This window comes from Neoarius graeffei, chromosome 5 (genome assembly GCF_027579695.1).
Source record: "Neoarius graeffei isolate fNeoGra1 chromosome 5, fNeoGra1.pri, whole genome shotgun sequence".
In the NCBI taxonomy this organism is placed as follows: domain Eukaryota; kingdom Metazoa; phylum Chordata; class Actinopteri; order Siluriformes; family Ariidae; genus Neoarius; species Neoarius graeffei.
This window is the reverse complement of record NC_083573.1, coordinates 9,638,014-9,656,628: the sequence shown is the minus strand read 5'-3', so window position 1 is coordinate 9,656,628 and position 18,615 is coordinate 9,638,014. Positions and strand designations below refer to the sequence as shown.

General features: G+C 41.7%; 1 protein-coding gene across 3 annotated transcripts in view; it reads left to right on the top strand.

The window, feature by feature from the left end:
* Positions 1–18,615, top strand: part of grb10b (growth factor receptor-bound protein 10b) — a 230,929-nt gene that overhangs the window by 194,098 nt on the left and 18,216 nt on the right. For all 3 annotated transcript variants that reach the window (XM_060921182.1, XM_060921181.1, XM_060921184.1), the window contains 5 exons: positions 104–260; positions 6,527–6,642; positions 11,384–11,458; positions 11,567–11,704; positions 12,882–12,992. In XM_060921182.1, the coding sequence (XP_060777165.1) occupies positions 104–260; positions 6,527–6,642; positions 11,384–11,458; positions 11,567–11,704; positions 12,882–12,992 (597 nt within the window). The remainder of the gene's footprint in view (positions 1–103; positions 261–6,526; positions 6,643–11,383; positions 11,459–11,566; positions 11,705–12,881; positions 12,993–18,615) is intronic.

Below are 18,615 nucleotides of genomic sequence, written 5' to 3'. Positions count from 1 at the left end.
CAAGATTCTTTAACGGTCTAAATTGGCTTTTAAGGCAGTTGAGCAGTATTTCTCAGATCTCCGGTCCACACCGGCTCAAGCAATGCATTTCATTTTCTTGCAGATCGTTAAAATCTTCGGCGAGGACGGCATGGGCAAAGTGGTGGAGATCCCGTCCGACATGACGGCGCGAGACCTGTGCCAGCTGCTTGTGTACAAAAGCCACTGCGTGGACGACAACAGCTGGGCGCTGGTGGAACATCACCCAGCCCTGGGGCTAGGTAAGGACAAGAGAGAAAGAAACGTTGCAAAATGGAACACAAATTATTAATCAGTTCCGTCAGCTACTGCTGAGAAACTATTGCACTGGACTTTTGGTTCACTTTTTTTCTTTTCTTCCACAAAATTATAATTGTCCCCGAGCCTCATGATGCACTTTACATGCAAGCAATACTATATAACACATTATTAACACGTAAACGATGTACTGAAACTGACTAATGTAGACTATTTGACGATTTGTCCAGTTGTTTTGTTTTCACAAAAGAAGAAACCATATTGAAATGGAAACCATCTCGTTATCCACCCCGGCATATAATGCCGGGAGGATATCTATAGCTATCGCTCTGTCCGTCTGTAAACATTTTAGTTTCCGGAGCATAACTCAAAAACTATTTGGATTTTTTTTCTTTCATGCAACCTGACAGTTATGTTGAGTGCCTAGAGGAGTTATGCCTTTGGGGATTTCTGCGTTTTTTTTTTTTCTTCCATATTTCCATGGCAACCAGTTCAACTTAGGAAAATTTGGAGTGGGGGAGTGGTTTGTATGTGTCATCTCCTGATGACTCTTGTTTTATGTATTGGTTCACATCTCAAAGGTTCACAAATGTGGTCACTTGGATGAACTTGGCGTGACGCGAAATGATGTGCGAAGCAAAGTTTTTTGTTCGTCGTCATCGTCCCCCTCCTTTCCTTTCCTTTCCTTTCCTTTCATTTCATTTCATTTCATTCCACTGTCTTTTTGTCTCCAAGTAGCCTGGCTTTTTCACCAAACACTTTCTTGACGTTAATCTGAGCGACAGGATAACGTGGTCAAAAAGACAAACAAACGTAAGGGTTACGGAAACAGCGTTTCCATCTTTATGTTCTTAATATGCAAGTTCTCCGCAATGCTCTGACGCCTTATCGGGCGCAAGGGCAAAATTTGCCTGAAAGCAGATGGAGGGAAAAGAAGCGGGGAAAGAGACAAAGAGTCTCCAAAGCCAGTGAACTTCTCAGAGCCTGGGGAGTTTCATGAAGGAAAACTTTCCATGACCGTTTTCACATATGGTTGCAGCTTGCAATTGATTAATGGCACCACATGGACCAATCAGGCTGCAGAGATGGACTCGGGCGCTCGTTTACTCACTTAAAAAAAAACCGCTGGTCGTCTTCCAGGCTGCACAGCTGTGCAACGTGTACAGGTGCCTTATCTGATGAAAAGGGCTCAAGTGCATGAGTAAGCGTCAGTGGTGAGGAATGATGAGATGATGTCACGCGTCAAGCCGTAGTCAAGCTCTGTGTACTAGTGTCGGTGAATAGTGGTTAAATCAGTCTCTCTGGGAGGTGGGTGGAACGTTCTGTCTGTCTCTCTCGGTGTTACTTTCAGTTTTCAGGATTTTTTTTTTCCTTCATTATCTCTTTCAGCTGTCAGATGACGTTTGTTTATAATGATCATAAAAGGCTGTAATCTGGTAGCTAAGACTGAACTTGGACCCCAGCGATGGAAAAATCCTTTCCTTTTAGTGTCTCTTGTGCTTTGCGCCTTGTAGCCGTGCTAATTATTTACTTTAAACCCTTTAAACGCAGGCACACACCGTCTAAGTAATACTCTCTCTTTGCTTCCCCGTCATCCTACGAGTTTCCTCAGTTTGATATTCCGGGCGCAACCGGCATCAAACATGTCGCACTCCTCATTTGTTATGTGTTCACCATGCTGTGCTGAAAGCATGACATCATCCCTCTGCAGTGCCCAGTTCTCCGCTTTACGGGAATGGGTGTTCTGTTGACCCAGGCCGTCTCTGTGTTTTACAGCGACACACTTGGCAAATGATTTAATTTGCCTGATATCTTATTATTAGCTATATGAACAATATTGTGGAGCCTCAAAAATGCCCCAGCAGTACTTGGAGACTATTTGGATGGCGTAGGATCTCCTGAGCATCTGCTAAAACACACACATACCGGTACGCCTGATCAGTAGTAGTCACATGACCATAACATGTATGAGAGCTACTGTATACCTGTGATAAGAAGTCGGTAACACGCCTCGATAACTTACTAGTGCATCTCAAAAAATTAGAATGCCATGAAAAAGTTCCTTTTTTTTCATAATTTAATTCAAAAAGGTAAACTTTCATACATTCTATCTTCATTACATGTAAAGTGAAATATTTAAAGCCTTTTTTGTTTTAATTTTGATGATTATGGCTTATAGCTCATGAAAATCAGAAATCCAGTATCTCAAATTATTAGAATATTCCCTAAGATCAATCAAAAAAAGGATTTACAATACAGAAATGTCCAACTTCTGAAAAGTAGATTCATTTATACACTCAATACTTGGTTGGGGCTCCTTTACCATGAATTACTGTATCAATGCGGTGTGGCATGGAGGTGATCAGTCTGTGGCACTGCTGAGGTGTTATTGAAGCCCAGGTTGCTTTGATAGTGGCCTTCAGCGTATCTGTATTTTTGAATCGGGTGTCTCTCATCTTCCTCTTGACAATACCCCATAGATTCTCTATGGGGTTCAGGTCAGGCAAGTTGGCTGGCCAATCAAACACAGTAATATCATGGTCAGCAAACCATTTGGTAGTAGTTTTGGCACTGTGGGTAGGTGCTAAGTCCTGCTGGAAAAGGAAATCAGCATCTCCAAAAAGCTCGTCAGCAGATGGAAGCATGAAGTGCTCTAAAATCTCCTGGTAGATGGCTGTGTTGACTTTGGACTTGATAAAATACAGTGGACCAACACCAGCAGATGACACGGCACCCCAAATCATCACAGACTGTGGAAACTTCACACTGGGCTTGGATTCTGTGCCTCTCCACTCTTCCTCCAGACTCTAGAACCGTGATTTCCAAATTAAATGCAAAATGTACTTTCATCTGAAAAGAGGACTTTGGACCACTGAGCAACAGTCCATTTCTTTCTCTCCTTAGCCCAGATAAGACACTTCTGACATTGCCTCTGGCTCAGGAGTAGCTTGATATTAGGAATGTGAAAGTTGTATCCCCTTTCTTGAAGATGTTTGTTCGTGATGGGTCTTGATACACTGACACCAGCCTCAGTCCACTCCTTGTGAAGCTCTCCCAAGTTCTTGAATCGACTTGTCTTGACAATCCTCTCAAGACTGCGGCCATCCCTGTTGCTTGCGCACCTTTTCCAGCCACCCTTTTCAGCAATGACCTTTTGTGGCTTACCCTCCTTGTGGAGGGCATCAGTGATCATCTTCTGGACAGCAGTCAAGTCAGCAGTCTTCCCCATGATTGTGGTTGTGTGTACTGAACTAGACCGAGAGATACACTGTGTTCATACTGTTTTACTCAAACTCGAAATGAAATATTCTAATATTTTGAGATGTTTTTTTTTATTATTTTTGTACTGTATGCCATACTGATTAAAATTAAAATAGAAAAATGCTTGAAACATTTTAGTTTGTGTGTAATGAATCTATAATATATAACATTTTCACTTTCTTACATAACTGATGGAAAATATTGAACTTTTTCACAATATTCAAATTTTTTGAGATGCACTAGTATTTACTGTTCTGCTTTTTATTTCCCCCGGCATATAATCTGGGGGGGGGGTATAGCTAGCTATCGCTGTCCGTCTGTAAACATTTTCCGGATCATAACTCAAACTGTTCTGAATTTTTTTACGAAACCTGACAGTTATGTTAAGTGACTAGAAGAGTTGTGCCTTTTTGATTGACATTTTGGGATTTCTGCAAAATGTATATATTTTTCTTCTTCCATATTTCCATGGCAACCAATTCAACTTAGGAAAGTTTGGAGTGGAGGGAATACGTCGTGTGATAAGAGTGGTTCCTTCAGCCTGCATACTGTGTATAAGAAACTTTTTATTTTTCACAGGATATAACGCAGTCTTTCCCAACATATCCGAGGTAAAATATGGTACGGTCTTCCCAGACGCATTCACATAAGACTAAAATCGGGACGAGGACACTTCGTCCAAAGCCTTTTTCATACGCGCTATCGATTATTTTATACGTGCGACAAGATCGAGATATAAACAAACCATAATTCATTTAAGTGAGCGCATTAAGCACCATCAGAAACGCACAGGCAAAGAATCCAAAACGTCAGGCAGTCTTGTAAGCGTGAAACTAGCAACAGGTCGGGCTAAATCAGGCAAAGACAAAAGAACAGGAAACAGGATCGTAAACCCAGGGACTTGACACAGGAGAATAAGGCTTGGTAATGCACGCTGACATGGTGTAATACTTCGCGCTGAACATGTGTTTTCTCAGTCTTTATATAGAGGCACGCTGATGCTGCTTGATCATATGCAGGTGAGCCTCATTAACAGAGCGAGAGTCCGCTCAGGTGTGCTCCGGACAGCGGGCGTGCGCCGAGCGGACTCTCGTTCTCGCGCTGTTAATGAGGCTCACCTGCATATGTCTATGTAAAGACTGAGAATATGCACGTTTTCACATATCTGGATATCATGTCTCGCATTTCCCAAGAATATCTGGCAAGTGCGAGTATAGATTTTTCTGTGTAATTTGGTCGAACAAAAACGATCTGTCCCTACAAGCGGCCCTAGCCGAACACGCCCGAAGTTGACACTTGCTGATTCCCGTCATTTCCGTTTTTGCAAAAATGCGTTTTGCTTCGGTCAAATTCCATTGAGAATTCCTCTTTTTTTTTTTTTTTTCGAACAAACAAATACTGGAAATATAAAATAATCCATAGTGCGTATGAAAAAGGCTTTGGACGAAATGACCTGTATCCCTAAAATCCCAGAGACATTCTGGTATTAATTCTACCTCGGCGTGTAAGACTAATCCCGTCTGAATAAGCCTCGAGTCTATTTTAAGTCGCAACTTGTTTTTCATTTCTAACCATTTTTTTCAATTCATTACAATTAGTGCTGTCAAAAATGTCGCGTTATTAACGCGTTAACTTGACTCAATTTTAACGGCGATAATTTTTTTATCGCGAGATTAACGCTCTGTGGCATGATGTAGGTTTTTCATAAGCTTTTGAAACTGCCAGGAACTTGGAACAGAGACTTTGGTTAGAAAACCGATAGCAGCTAGACTGTAATGCCACGCCCCGCACAGCCAGAGTCCTCTGCCCTCCTCCCCAAAGAACCAGTGCGGGCAGGGCGTGCTAGTAGAGATGGGATTTATGGCTCTTTGATGGGATCCACATCTTTGTGATCCGTTCTTTGAAAAGAGCCGTTCAAAAGACTGGCTCATTTGGCTCTTTTTAAATATTTATTCAGTTTTAAGAAGACAGCGTCTAAAGAAGCCAGATCCCTCTGAACTGTAAACTCAATGCTATCCCAGAAATCCTTCCTGTAGTATGCAAATTTGGCTGCCTCTGATTGGACAGCGCGACGCATCAACAGGCAAAAAGTGTAAAAGTACAAAATGTGTTAAGTGAGCTGAAACAGTAAAGAGCAGATTCAATGCAATATTTATCAACGAACAACTTAAACTTAATATAATAGTGTACTTTATATTATAATCAAGCATGTCAAGCCTACCGTCACTGTGTAACCTGTCTCTCTGATTAGAGTTGTAGACTAACTCAAACAGTAGATCATTTCACTCATGGTTCTCTTGCTAGCCCCGCGCCGGTGCTCGGCTTAGGTTTCACTTTGCAGTGGCTGTGTCAAGACGTGTTATGCTTTGCAATAAAAAAAAACATTGGTACAAAGCAAGCCCATTCACTTTTTTATGCTGATAAGAGAATTACAATGTTTTTTTATGTGACAAAAATGTGCGATTAAATTGCGATTAATCGCGAGTTAACTATGACTGTCGCGACATTAATCACGATTAAATATTTTAATCGCTTGACAGCACTAATTACAATCAAACATTGCATTGAATTTCTAAAGTACAGATTTAAAACTGGGTCGTTTTCAGCCAGGCTGACCATAAGTGTTGGAGATTTTCCGTTTTAAGGCTGTTAAGATGATGGCATGAAAACTATAACCTCGAGAACTCCACTGAGAGGATTGAACGGGACAGGGGGTGGTTCCTGTCTCCCATACAAACTCGCTTTTCATTACGCGAGCGCTACTTTTCTTGTTTATTTTTCACTCTGACCCGAGGGGAAGGCGAGCAGACGATGATATCATCCCGAATGCAAATACAAGTACGTTCAAGGCCTTCGCTCTCAAATATGCACTTGTCATTACTCATGGGTGCGAGTTCCACGAAGGGGCAAGCAATTCTGGAAATGTGTGTCTTTGTCGAGAACGAACAGTTCGGCCCTTGTCTGACTTTGTTTCTGCTTTCTGCCACAGAGCGATGCTTAGAAGACCATGAACTTGTAGTTCAAGTGCAGGCGTCCATGACTAGCGAGAGCAAGTTTGTCTTCAGGAAGAACTATGCCAAATATGAATTCTTCAAAAATCCTCTGGTGAGTTCATCCTCAACTCGGTTTTACTGCTGTCATTTGGAATTTTGTTTGTTTTGTGAATGTGCACTAAGGGTGTAATGCCATCACATTGTGTTTATTTATCTGCCCCAGTCTTGAAATGTTGGTACCTCTATTCAGAACTGTATCTTTTCTGGCATAAATAGTCCATTTCTTCATCAAGTTTCAACTCGGTATCACTATCTCCCTGGAAAAGATGTGCATACATGTCAACCTATACGGAATGTCTGTATTTTATACGGATTTGATTCAATAAACGTAGTATACGGGCGTATAAATAAAGTTATACGGATTCTTTAAAAAACTTCAATATTTATTTAGAGCTATAATCAATTCCCACGATGATAAAAGGGCGTATAACATTTACAAACGTACTGTACACCACAGACAGCCAGTAAAGAGTCTTATGAAATCGCGCGTTATCTTGTAGTAGCGAGACTTCGTTCCACTTTTGATCATGCGCACACCGCATTGCGAGAATCCCGCCAACCGGGAAGTCATAGACATATAAACATAGACGCCGCCTTCTGCGTAGAATCATACGTCATCCTCGCCGCCATATTGGATGTGGCAAAGTGGAGATTCTTCAACCGTCTCTGGTACAGCGTCTAGACAGTAGCCGAGAATAAAGATGCCTCATTCATCTGCTGCGTTTAACTGTACCAACAAGTTTACCATCCAAACGAGATCACGTGGGATTACCTTTCACAGGTGAGACTGGAAAAATACTTTTCATTGTATTTGGTCATTATAACGTAATTTTACGAACAGATTTTTCTGACTTTGTGGCTAATATGAAGTCTCGCGCATAATAGCCGCTCGGTGAAACCTGTCTCCAAACAACGAAGTATTTCCTTCGTAACTACGCTGATAACACTTTGTGTTTTTGCCAAACATTGGAGCTTTGTATTCATTCTGAAGGTTTATTGTTATTAATATTGAATAAAAAGTAACTGGGATATATCATTGTTAATTATCATTCAAATTTTAGGTAAATTATTTTAATTTGCATCTTATACGGATTTTATAAGGGAAATACGGATTTTGGAGGTTGGTTATACAGGTTTGATTGACCAAAGGTTGACATGTATGGATGTGGGGGGAAAAAAAAAAAAAGGACAGAAATAAAAGTATAGAGTGTGAATTGTAGCTCAGCTCCATCTCTCCAGTTCATAATTGGTTTCAACTAAAGATTTGCGTCGATTAAAGGGGAACTGAAGTCATTTTTAAACTTGCTTTATTTCTTAACATGTTATTCAGTTACGTTTTCGGTTTTAGTAACCTTATATCGTGACTGGTATTGGCAACTAATTGCAATTAAATATTATAGTGTACTTATCGGCCTATTCGGTTTTTAGCCATGTTGAATTTAGCTCGTTTGGTCCACGGCAGGCGTCGCTTACCCGCGTGATCTTCACGAGACTTGTGCAAGACTTCGAAATGTGAAGTGTCAGCCAGGTGTCAGTGCCGCCATTTTGAAAACTGTTTTCCAAACGAAGTATTGCACAAAAACGAGTTTAAATGACGATTACTGCTTTTCAAACTTTCCTGATCGCTATCAAAACAAACAAAACTTCCGGCTTGATTACGTCAGCATTCGAAAGAAGGCGCGCGCGTCTTTTGACAACGTCGGTCACTTGGATTTCCGCTGTCCGTTTTACTTCCGTCCTACGATGTCTCGCACAGGTCTCAACGAATCTCGTTTACGGCCATCGCTTTGACATATGGACTGATATATATTACAGAGCATATTTCAAACACTCAGAACTTGCTATAGCAGCGACAAAATAGTTATCGAAAATGCATTCCGATATTTACTAAAATGAGAAATAGAATTTTGATAATAAAAAGTTTGCCTTCAGTTCTCCTTTCATCGAATCTGTGACAGTTTCTTTACAAAGTTCAATAACATGAAGATGCTTCTGGGCGATTGTTACTGTAGTTTCTTGCTTTCATCTTCGGAAATATTTTAACTGAAGCACTTATCTTCAAACTCCTTGATCGTAGAAGCAACTTAATAGCTTCCGTTTTGACGTACAGCTCTCAATAGCACTTTGGTGATTTTATACCCGACAACATTAATACGTTTAGTTTAACTTGCACACCATTTAGAGCTAAATGACACAAACACTCTACAATGAATGGATGGTATATCAGTAAAGCATTATCTGCCTTTAAGAATAACCGGAGGGTTGAATCTCGCCACACATCTGATTTGCTCAGAACAGACGGTATCTGATGGTGATGGATGCTTGCAAAGAAAAGCGTCTTGTTTCAACTTGAAGGTTGGAGTGTCTTTTTAAGTTCCATGTTGCAACCTGTTGAACTTTTGTTCCATTTAAACTGGGACGTATCAATTTTTTTTTTCCCTCTCTCTCTCTCAACTTAAACTTTGGTGACTGCCCATAGATTATGTACCTGGGACTTTCAAAAGGGTAGAATCAAAAGGAACAACCGCTTATCAGAAACTCTACCAAAATACATCTACTGCAGGTCATACTCTTCAAATTGGAACAAGAGATCAGATCACATAACATCTGACATGGCGCTCTTGATATCCAGTTTAAACTGTTATTCCTGGAATGCAGTTGGAATACACTCTCTGGTCCTCTTTTTAAAAAAAAAAAATTGAAATCACCAGTCCAGCCTCGGACTAGAGCCTCTGTGCCTCTGAATGGCTCCTGCACCTTAGAAGGATGACCCCTGGTCGGCTTCTGCTAGAGCCGTATCGGGTACATTCCGCTGGATTGAGCCCCTTGGGGCAGTCCCAGGACGGGACGTACTGAAGGGAGATTATGTCTCGCGGTTGGTAGTTGGTTTGGTAACGTCCAGGGATTCCTCAGGAAGACCTGGAATCTATGGCTCAGGATCGAAACGTCTGGACTGGCCACCTCAGTCGATTTCCAATTCATACCCCTATCAGGAAAGGCGAAAGGATAACGAATGAATTGCTGGAATACACCATCGATGACTTGCAACCACGTGATCAAAACGTGCTACGTCATGAGCGCCCACCATGATGGTGGATATACAAAGCAACTAGGATTTGCAGCCGCTGAAAGCGTGTCTGTAAACAATGCTGAATTTTCTCAGTATTACCACGATTTGAACGGTCGAGTGAAGATTCAATACAAAGAGAAGATGGATATGTGTGGGTTTTGACCCATATTATTTAAAAAAAAAAAAAGTCTGATTTTTCTGAGGACAAGACTCTTCTACTGACCATCGAGTACCCAGATCAGTTTGGAAATCTTAAAGGGGAACTGAAGGCAAAATTTTTTTTTTTTTTTTTAAATTTATTATCAAAATTCTATTTATCTCATTTTATTAAATATAGGAATGCATTTTTGGTAGCTATTTTGTCGCTGGTACAGCAAGTTAGGCGTGTTTTTTGAAATATGCTCTGTAATATATCAGTCCATATGTCAAAGCAATGGCCGTAGACGAGATTCGTTGAGACCTATACGAGACATCGTAGGATGGAAGTAAAACGTACAGCGGAAATCAAACCCTGTGTCCGAAATCGCTCACTTGTTCACTACTCCCTATATAGGGAATCACTATATAGAGGACTATATAGTGAGCTCATTGGTAAAATGAAAAAACACTTTCGGACACTGGTCTGTCGCGCTGGTATTTATGTCGTTACTGTAGCACAATTAAAATGTGCCAGATCAATCGGCTGGTGGGTTTTCAAAATAATAAACGCATGCATGTATTTTTGTGATAACTCCATATTATACTGAGCGCATTTCCCACATGTATTCAATACAAAGTACCTGCAGCTTTCAGTTCTTTTAAATCAATGCTGAATTCTTTCTTCAGCCGTGCTTGTCTCCTGTCTGTGCTAAGCCTTAGAGTTTCCTCGCCCTCTTTCCGAATCACGGACAGAATCCTAAAAAATCGGAACGTGCTACGGTCGCAAGTACCGTTGTGACCACAACCATATACAGCACAAAAATATTTTTAGCATAGCTAAAAGAACACTTAAAGCAGTGGAAAAACAGAGTTGCGCAGGCGTGACTGTTTTGTATGGAATGTCGCTTGACCCAGCGTTTGCATATCCACCAACATGGCCGACATCCGGGTTTCTATTTTGCTTTGACGTCACTTGGAAGTCAAGGATAGATTTGTAACCTTCCACTTTCAAAAGGAAGCTGCAACTCATCATTTCAAAAGGTCAGTATAAGAAAATGTGTTCTGGAACTCACGCGCCTCCATTTCCGTCCTGATGGGAATGGTCTCTTCCGGCATGACCATGCCTCATCAACAGGGCATGATGGCTCACTGATTGTTTTGATGTAACTCATGTACCATGGTCCTAATAATCACCAGATCTCAATCCTCTGGAGCGGCGTATTTGAGAGCACTTGCCGCCGCCACCACCACCATCAAAACACCAAATGAAGATGAGGAACCTTTTGGAAGAAAGAGATACTCCTCCGTCTAGAACAGTTTCACAGACTTGACTGTTCTGGTCAAATGTGTGGTGGCCAATCATTGGCCACACATTGTGTTGGGTTTCCATTCTGTCTTTTTGTACACATTGTAAACTCTGACATTTTGGAGGTACTATAGGCATTGGGTGTAGGACTTGTCCAAAAAAGTAAGCAATTGAGATATATCATTAGGATCATACATGGTGTTTTGATGCCAGGAGATGGGGTTTTGCCTGGTACAACTTTTCAACTTCTGTCTGAAGAGTCTTTGTCTTTGTCAACAGAACTTCTTTCCAGAGCAGATGGTGGCCTGGTGTCAAGAAAGCAATGGGACCATTCCTCCATCGCAGATATTGCAAGTATGAAAGGGTGTCCAGTCGCCATTGTCCCTTCTCTGTTTATCCTAACCTCATAGTAAAATGGTACATCTTGGACTTCTCATATTCTCGGCTTACTTTGTTCTTCAGAACTTCTTAAACTCCAGCAGTTGTCCAGAAATCCAGGGTCACCTGTATGTGAAAGAGACGGGCAGGAAGTCATGGAAAAAGCTCTACGTGTTTTTGAGACGCTCAGGATTCTACTACTCGACGAAAGGAACTTCAAAGGTATGCTCACCTCTGTGCACTCCTCCCTCGAATCTGATTGGTCGGAAGGCTCGGACAGTGTTGTTGCTTCGAAACAGAGGTTTCTTTTGTTTCTCTATTAACAGCGTACACAGGGACACTCCACGTAATCTGGTACTAATAATAAACATATTAGAAATTGTGTTATTTTATTTAATAAGGAGAAACCAATAATCACTGAGACAGGCTTCCATGACAGTAGGCTTGCAAGTGTTTTATTCCTTATTTAAAACTAGACAGCCTTTCGATTTCATAAAATCAATGAAATTTAGTTCCCTCTGAAATTTGGTCATTGTGATGTATGTTTATTTCTGTAATGTCTCACAAAATATCAGGCCATTCTGTGGCTGAGAAGTTATTTAATTTGAGGGGATTCCCAAGCAAATAATGCGCATGAAATCGCACAGTCAAGCAGACAGAGGAAGTCCGTGTGTGTGTGTGTGTGCACATGCGAAGGTTTACCTTTGAACGTGCACTGACAGTTCCATAATTCTGTTGCTAAACGAACAGCTGATCACGTCGAGGTGCTCGCTGACCGCCAATATTTATTAGTTTGGTCCTGCGTTTCTTTTCCTTCGTATATAACATAACGTCTTTTCTTCTCGCTTTCCGTTACTGTTGTCGGTCTTTCACGTTTCATTGGCGTCCTCCATTTTTCTCTCCTGTTTCAAATTTGTATCCCACAGTGCCTTGCGTGGATGGGGAAAGCCCACCACGCGATGCATGACGTAGTATCTTGAATTGGGTCATGGTGAAGCAGGAAAAAATAGCAGAGAATTTAGGGCCACATGGCCTTAAATTCATTAATTGTTCTATTTTTTAGAAATAAATAAATAATAAAATTGGGAGTCTGTGATTTGAATTCAGTAGCTTTCGGTCCACTAAACAAGAATAATTGGGTACCAGGCAGGGAAAATTCTTTTCATGACCTACACTTGAAAGGCAGTCTAGCTTTAATGCACAAACTTGAATTTAACCATCCACAGTTAAATTGCTTACTTGCTCGTTGGAACCAGTGTTCCTGCATATTTTGTCTCGTGGTATCCCAGGCATAAACGTCCAGATCCTTTTGTTCCTTCTGAATATCTAAATATTTAGTTTTAACCTAGCATTCTTTATGCACTCTCATTTCATTATAAAGTGATATGACCTTCTGCAGGAACCAAGGCATTTGCAGTTACTAGCAGACCTTGAAGACTGCAACATCTTTACCGTAATAGGAGGCAAGAAGCTTCACAATGCACCTACAGAGTACGAGTTTTGTATAAAGGTAAGATTACACCAAGCTTCCCATCAGCCTTTTGGATAAAGGCCATTGCAGACCGTAACTATGACTCACAGACGATTTAAAAAAAAAAAAAAATCTTGGCTAGAGCCACTCTTTACTGTCAGGAGTTATTTTGGGAGCACCCCTTTTTTTTTCCCCTTTTTTTCCCCCACAGCACAACTTTTGAGTTTCTTATGAACCGAGCTTTGTGGCCTTTTTATATATATATATATATATATATATATATATATATATATATATATATCAATCACAGGTGGCTTCTCCAGTGAGGAGAGGGAGGAAGATCCTCCTTAAAAATTCTAAGAATAAAAAGTTGAAATTGTCTTGACCAATTTAATGAATTGCTGTCCTTGAATATTACTATTTTACTGCCAAATATGACATGTACATTATATTCGTTTCTCTGGGTGAAATTACATTAGCACCCCCTATCGCTCGCTATTAGAAATTACTGCACGGAGGATCTTCCTCCCTTCGGCTCCCATTCACTCCGATTCAAACAGTCTCCGGCACTGGCGGCTCGTGGTTAACATAGACTTCAATGAGAGAGAGGAGGAAAATCCTCCTCTAAGAGGGTGGGACTAGCTAAGAGATCTGACAAGTGCTACAACATATCAACCAATAGGCTGCAGCCCTAGTTGCGCAATGAACCAATAAGTAGAGGCCTTAGCTGCCTGGGGGGAGGGGTTATCTTATCAAACTTAACTTCTAGATCCGGTGACTCGGGCACTTCGGCAGTCAGAGTGAGAACAGCGAGGTGGAAGTGGATTGACTATGTTATAGATATTCTACGAATAAAGTAATGGAAACAGAGGACGTGGTGAATGTTTTGCTTGCAAAACCCTTCCATGGGCTGAGCTACAGTGAAAAATTAGCCATCAAAGCAGCAGGTAGACCAACCCCTAGAATCGAAATCACAAAACCCAATGGCAAAGGCAGTACAGTGAATGCTACATGGTTTGCTAGGTACACATGGCTCACTGGTAGCGTTACCACCCATCGATTATATTGCTGGCCCTGTTTGCTAATGGACAATGCCAAATCACAAGCGTGGAGTGTTCATGGTTTCAATGATTTAAAAAATCTAGATAGGGCAACCAAACGCCATGAGAAGTGTCAAGACCACGTTGGTGCTGCTATCCGACTGTCCTTACTAGGCACCATGCCAATAGATAGGGTGGTAGACAAGGGTGTGCGGCTGCAAATCCAGCAGCACAATGCTAAAGTGAGTCGCAATAGAGAGGTATTAAAACGTCTGATAGATGCAACAGCCTACCTAGGCATGCAAGAGTTGTCACTGAGGGGACATGAAGAAGGGGGGAATTCGGACAATAAGGGCAATTACAGGGAGCTAGCGGAGGTTATTGCTCGCTATGATCGTGTTCTGGCAGAGCATCTGGAAAGTTCGACTGTCTTCACAGGCATGTCAAAAACAATCCAGAATGATCTAATATCCGCTATAGCTGGTTCAATTAATTCAGAAATCCAAAAGCAACTTAACACGGCACCCTTCTTCTCGTGGCAAATCGACGAGACCACAGACATAAGCTGTCATTCACAGCTGTCTGTCATCTTGCGCTATGTCGATAATCAAGGTACAATTCAGGAACGCTTTCTAGGATTTTTTGATGTGTCCAGTGGTTGCAGTGCACAATCCTTGTTCGATTTCGTGCAGACTGAGTTGTCAGGTTTCAATTTCAAGGATAAACTTGTCGCTCAGACTTACGATGGTGCCGCGGTCATGGCCTCGGACTTGAATGGCCTTCAGGCTAAAGTGAGAGAATTGGCTCCCTGTGCAACATTTGTCCACTGCTATGCACATCGCTTAAACCTAGTTTTAAGTCAGGGTGTTAAGACCATTCCCCAAGCAAAATACTTCTTTGCTCACTTGGGTGGCTTCACGTCTTTTTTCTCCAAGTCCAGCAAGAGGGTTTCTTTACTCGAGGAGTTCAGTTGCGCCCGCATTCCCCGGAGCGCTCCCACTCGCTGGAACTTTTCCTCTAGGGTCGTGAACACGGTTGCTTCAAATTATGACGAACTACTTCAGATTTTCGAGAACATTACTGAGCGCCCAATGATGGATGATGAGACAATACGTTTAGCTGATGGTTTGAGGTCGAAAATGCAAGAGTTTGAATTTGCGTTTTTACTCTTCACTTTTGAGCAGTTGTTTTCGCACACTGACGTGGTGTTTGACATCTTGCAGCACAAATCCATGGATGTCGCCTTTTGCAAACGGCGAATAGAGAATCTCCTGCAAATATTGGATGAGCTAAAAGTACAGAGCGCCTTTGACAAAATCTACGCCAGGGCTGCCTCTCTAACAGAAGACCCTGACTTGTCTCACAGGGTCAAAAGAAGGCTGCTTAATCCCCGTCAGTCCTACAGAGCACTTTATGATTCCATCCACGACAACTTGCGCACTCAAATAACTCAGCGCTTTCAACACCTCGACCGCTTGCGCTTCATGGAGCTTTTGGATGCGGCGAAATTCGACTCGTTCAAAATATCATTTCCTACGCAGCTACTGTCAAATTTGATGGAGACATATGGCCACCTTTTTGATCAAGAAAAGCTGAGAATCGAACTGCAGCATTTTTATCACAATGCAGAAATAAATTCATCAAGAAAACTTTGCGATGCCCTTGGCTTCATGAAGTCCAGCGGTCTTGATGGGGCGATGCCACAGTTGTACAGGCTCATGTCCCTGATTGGAACAATTGGCGCAACCTCTGCAGGGGTTGAAAGGAGTTTTTCGTGCCTCAAGAGAATTAAAACGTACACACGCAACGCAATGGGGCAGGAGAGATTAAAACATCTGGCCATTATTTCAATTGAAAAAAAGATTCTCAAGACACTCCAAAAAGATCCAGCGTGGTACGATCAGGTAACAGATAGATTTGCAAATCAGACAGCACGGAGAATTGACTTGATATATAAATAGGGAGCCTCAATCAGTTGGCCTGAATCATTCCTTAACATCAATGTTTGTCTTAAACACGGCTATATCCCATGTAAATAGTTGTGAAATAATGTTATTGTTGTTCTTTTACTTGTTGACTGTTGCCAGTTGTTTGACACCGTGGAAAAGATGTTAATGAATTATTCAGGAAAAACTATTATCAACTCGACCCGTGCGTGTAACTATAGCCGGTCCAGCAGGTACGGTCGCACTGGGTCACACTTCAACCAAGCATTCCTTCCTCCCTCACTTTTACAAAAGCCAGCCGCCACTGATATATATATATATATATATATATAAAAGAGTTTCAGGGTGTTGGTTGTGGTTGTCAGTGTGCATTTGCAGCTAATATTTAATTTCTTAAACGACATAAAACGCTTGGAAAAATCTTTTTCATGCTATGTTGCTTGCTTTATAGCTCACACACGTTCAAGTACATGTTCCCAAATAATGGGGTTTGTTGCTCTTTCTTTCGTATACATCCAAATGCTTAGTCTGTAACCAAAACTGTTTGTTCTACCAGTGTTTTGACTATCAAAATTCAAAAATCAGAGGTGGCAATAAGATCCTAGCAAGTAAAGAGAAAAAATTTGAATTTTACCACTTAAAACCCCCCTAGTGTATGTCAGACAACAGTTCCGCCCACTTGTTCACTATTGCTTCATAAGACTGAGGCTGACAAAACACTGGTATGAAGCGAAAGCAAACTCTACCAGAAATAAACATTTCCCACGTCCTTTCCCTTTTAGTGAATTGCCTTTACTACCAGCAGAATGCTGTTGGCTCCAACTCTGAACCAGTGTATTATCTAGAAATTGAGAGAAGGGTGGCTGATGGAACGAGTCAAGAACTGTTAGAGGGGTCCGGGGGCATGCTCCTCTGGGAAAATTTGAAATATTGAAGCAAATTTGGGGCCTTCTGGTGTAATCTTGGCATGAAAAAGCAGTTGGGAGAAGCTCTTAAAACCAGATCAACTGTGAGATACTTCTCACTTGCGTATACCCCCCCCCCCCCCCACTTATATCAGAATGCAAGCAATCGAAGGAACAAATAATCAACCATGAAACAAGTATGTCAACAACAGTGTCTCTCCCCAGGGATTTCAAATAGCATCCTGGTAAACTGTCATTTCGAAATGGCATTTTTGCTGCTTGAAATGGCGTCAATATGTTTCGTAAATACATTCAGTCGGTAAACAGGAAGTCGATGTGCGACAGACCTGAAAATGGTATACACGGTATAGAACCTCAAGCTGAAGCTCACAACCAAATATCAAGCAGTTGTGATTTGTAGTTGCTGAGAAAAGTGTTAGGGAAATTTTGTAAATCCACCATATACGTTTCATAAATACATTGTCGGTAAACAGGAAGTCGATGTGCGACAGACCTGAGAACGGTATACATGGTATAAAACCTCAAGCTGAAGTTTGGTACCAAATATCAAGCAGTTGTGATTTGTAGTTGCTGAGAAAAGTGTTCAGGAAAATTTTGTAAATCCACTGTACGTTTCGTAAATACATTCAGTCGGTAAACAAGAAGTCGATGTGCGACAGACCTGAAAATGGTATACAAGGTATAGAACCCCAAGCTGAAGTTTGGTACCAAGTGGCTATGATTTGTGGTTGGTGAGAAAAAGGGTGTTTCGGATGGACGGACGGACGGACGGAGATGCGGACCGTGTTTTAGGTGGTGAATTTCTGAAAAAGGAATCCGTCAACTCGGAGCACTGCAAGAAAATTCTTCATTTTATGCCGTTTTACAGCACATGTAGCCTGTGTGTCGAACTTTGCAGTCCTGATTAGCATGGTGTGGTAAATTATAATGGCTGTCCCAACCACAGAAGCTAACCTTCACATGTGCATATTGGACATCCTCAAATGGGAAGTCCTCAATGGCTATCTTGGTGTAGCTTAGACGAACAAGGCGGTCCAATGTACAGATGCGAAGTTGGTTGCGGAGGCCAACCTTTATTCTGTTGCTACAGCTGAACCAGGACTATGGTTGGTTGTTGGCCAATGGGAGCGCACTGCCGGTTCTGAGCAGCAAGCATTGTACTGGAGAAACATGGACGTGCGATGCAGATTTCTTGTGGTGTTTGGGGTCCCCATTCATCCACTGGCGTTTATTTTGATCTGCCAGTGCAACTAACATTGCTTGTTTTTTTTTTCCATCATAATTTTCTCTAGTAGGAATTTTGAAGCTCGTCATTGCAGAAAATTTCCTGTCAACTTCTAGTACTGGCCGTCGAAAAGATGGGTCTCTAGGTAACACGGAGCTCTGAGAAAAGCGTAGTTTTCAGGTGTCTAAATTGTAAAGGCGAAAAGTGAAAACGTCCTCAAGATGGAGACACTTTGCACAGCCAGCTGTCATTTTCATTGCGCTCATTAGGGCCCGAGCCCGAATGGGCGAAGGCCCTATTGCTCTTGTAAGAGTTCACTATTCTTGTAAGAGTTCACTATTCTTCTTCTTCTTCTTTATTTTTCTCCGCTGTTGGGCCATTTTCGGGGCGCTTGCCATGGGCGAAAACGCACGAAATTTGGCACCAGTTCCGAGAATTGCCACCGCTACTCAGAACCAGAAGCCCACACTTGGCCGGGGCTCAGGGCCTCTATAGCGCCCCCTAAGTCGTTGTGATTTTGGCCTC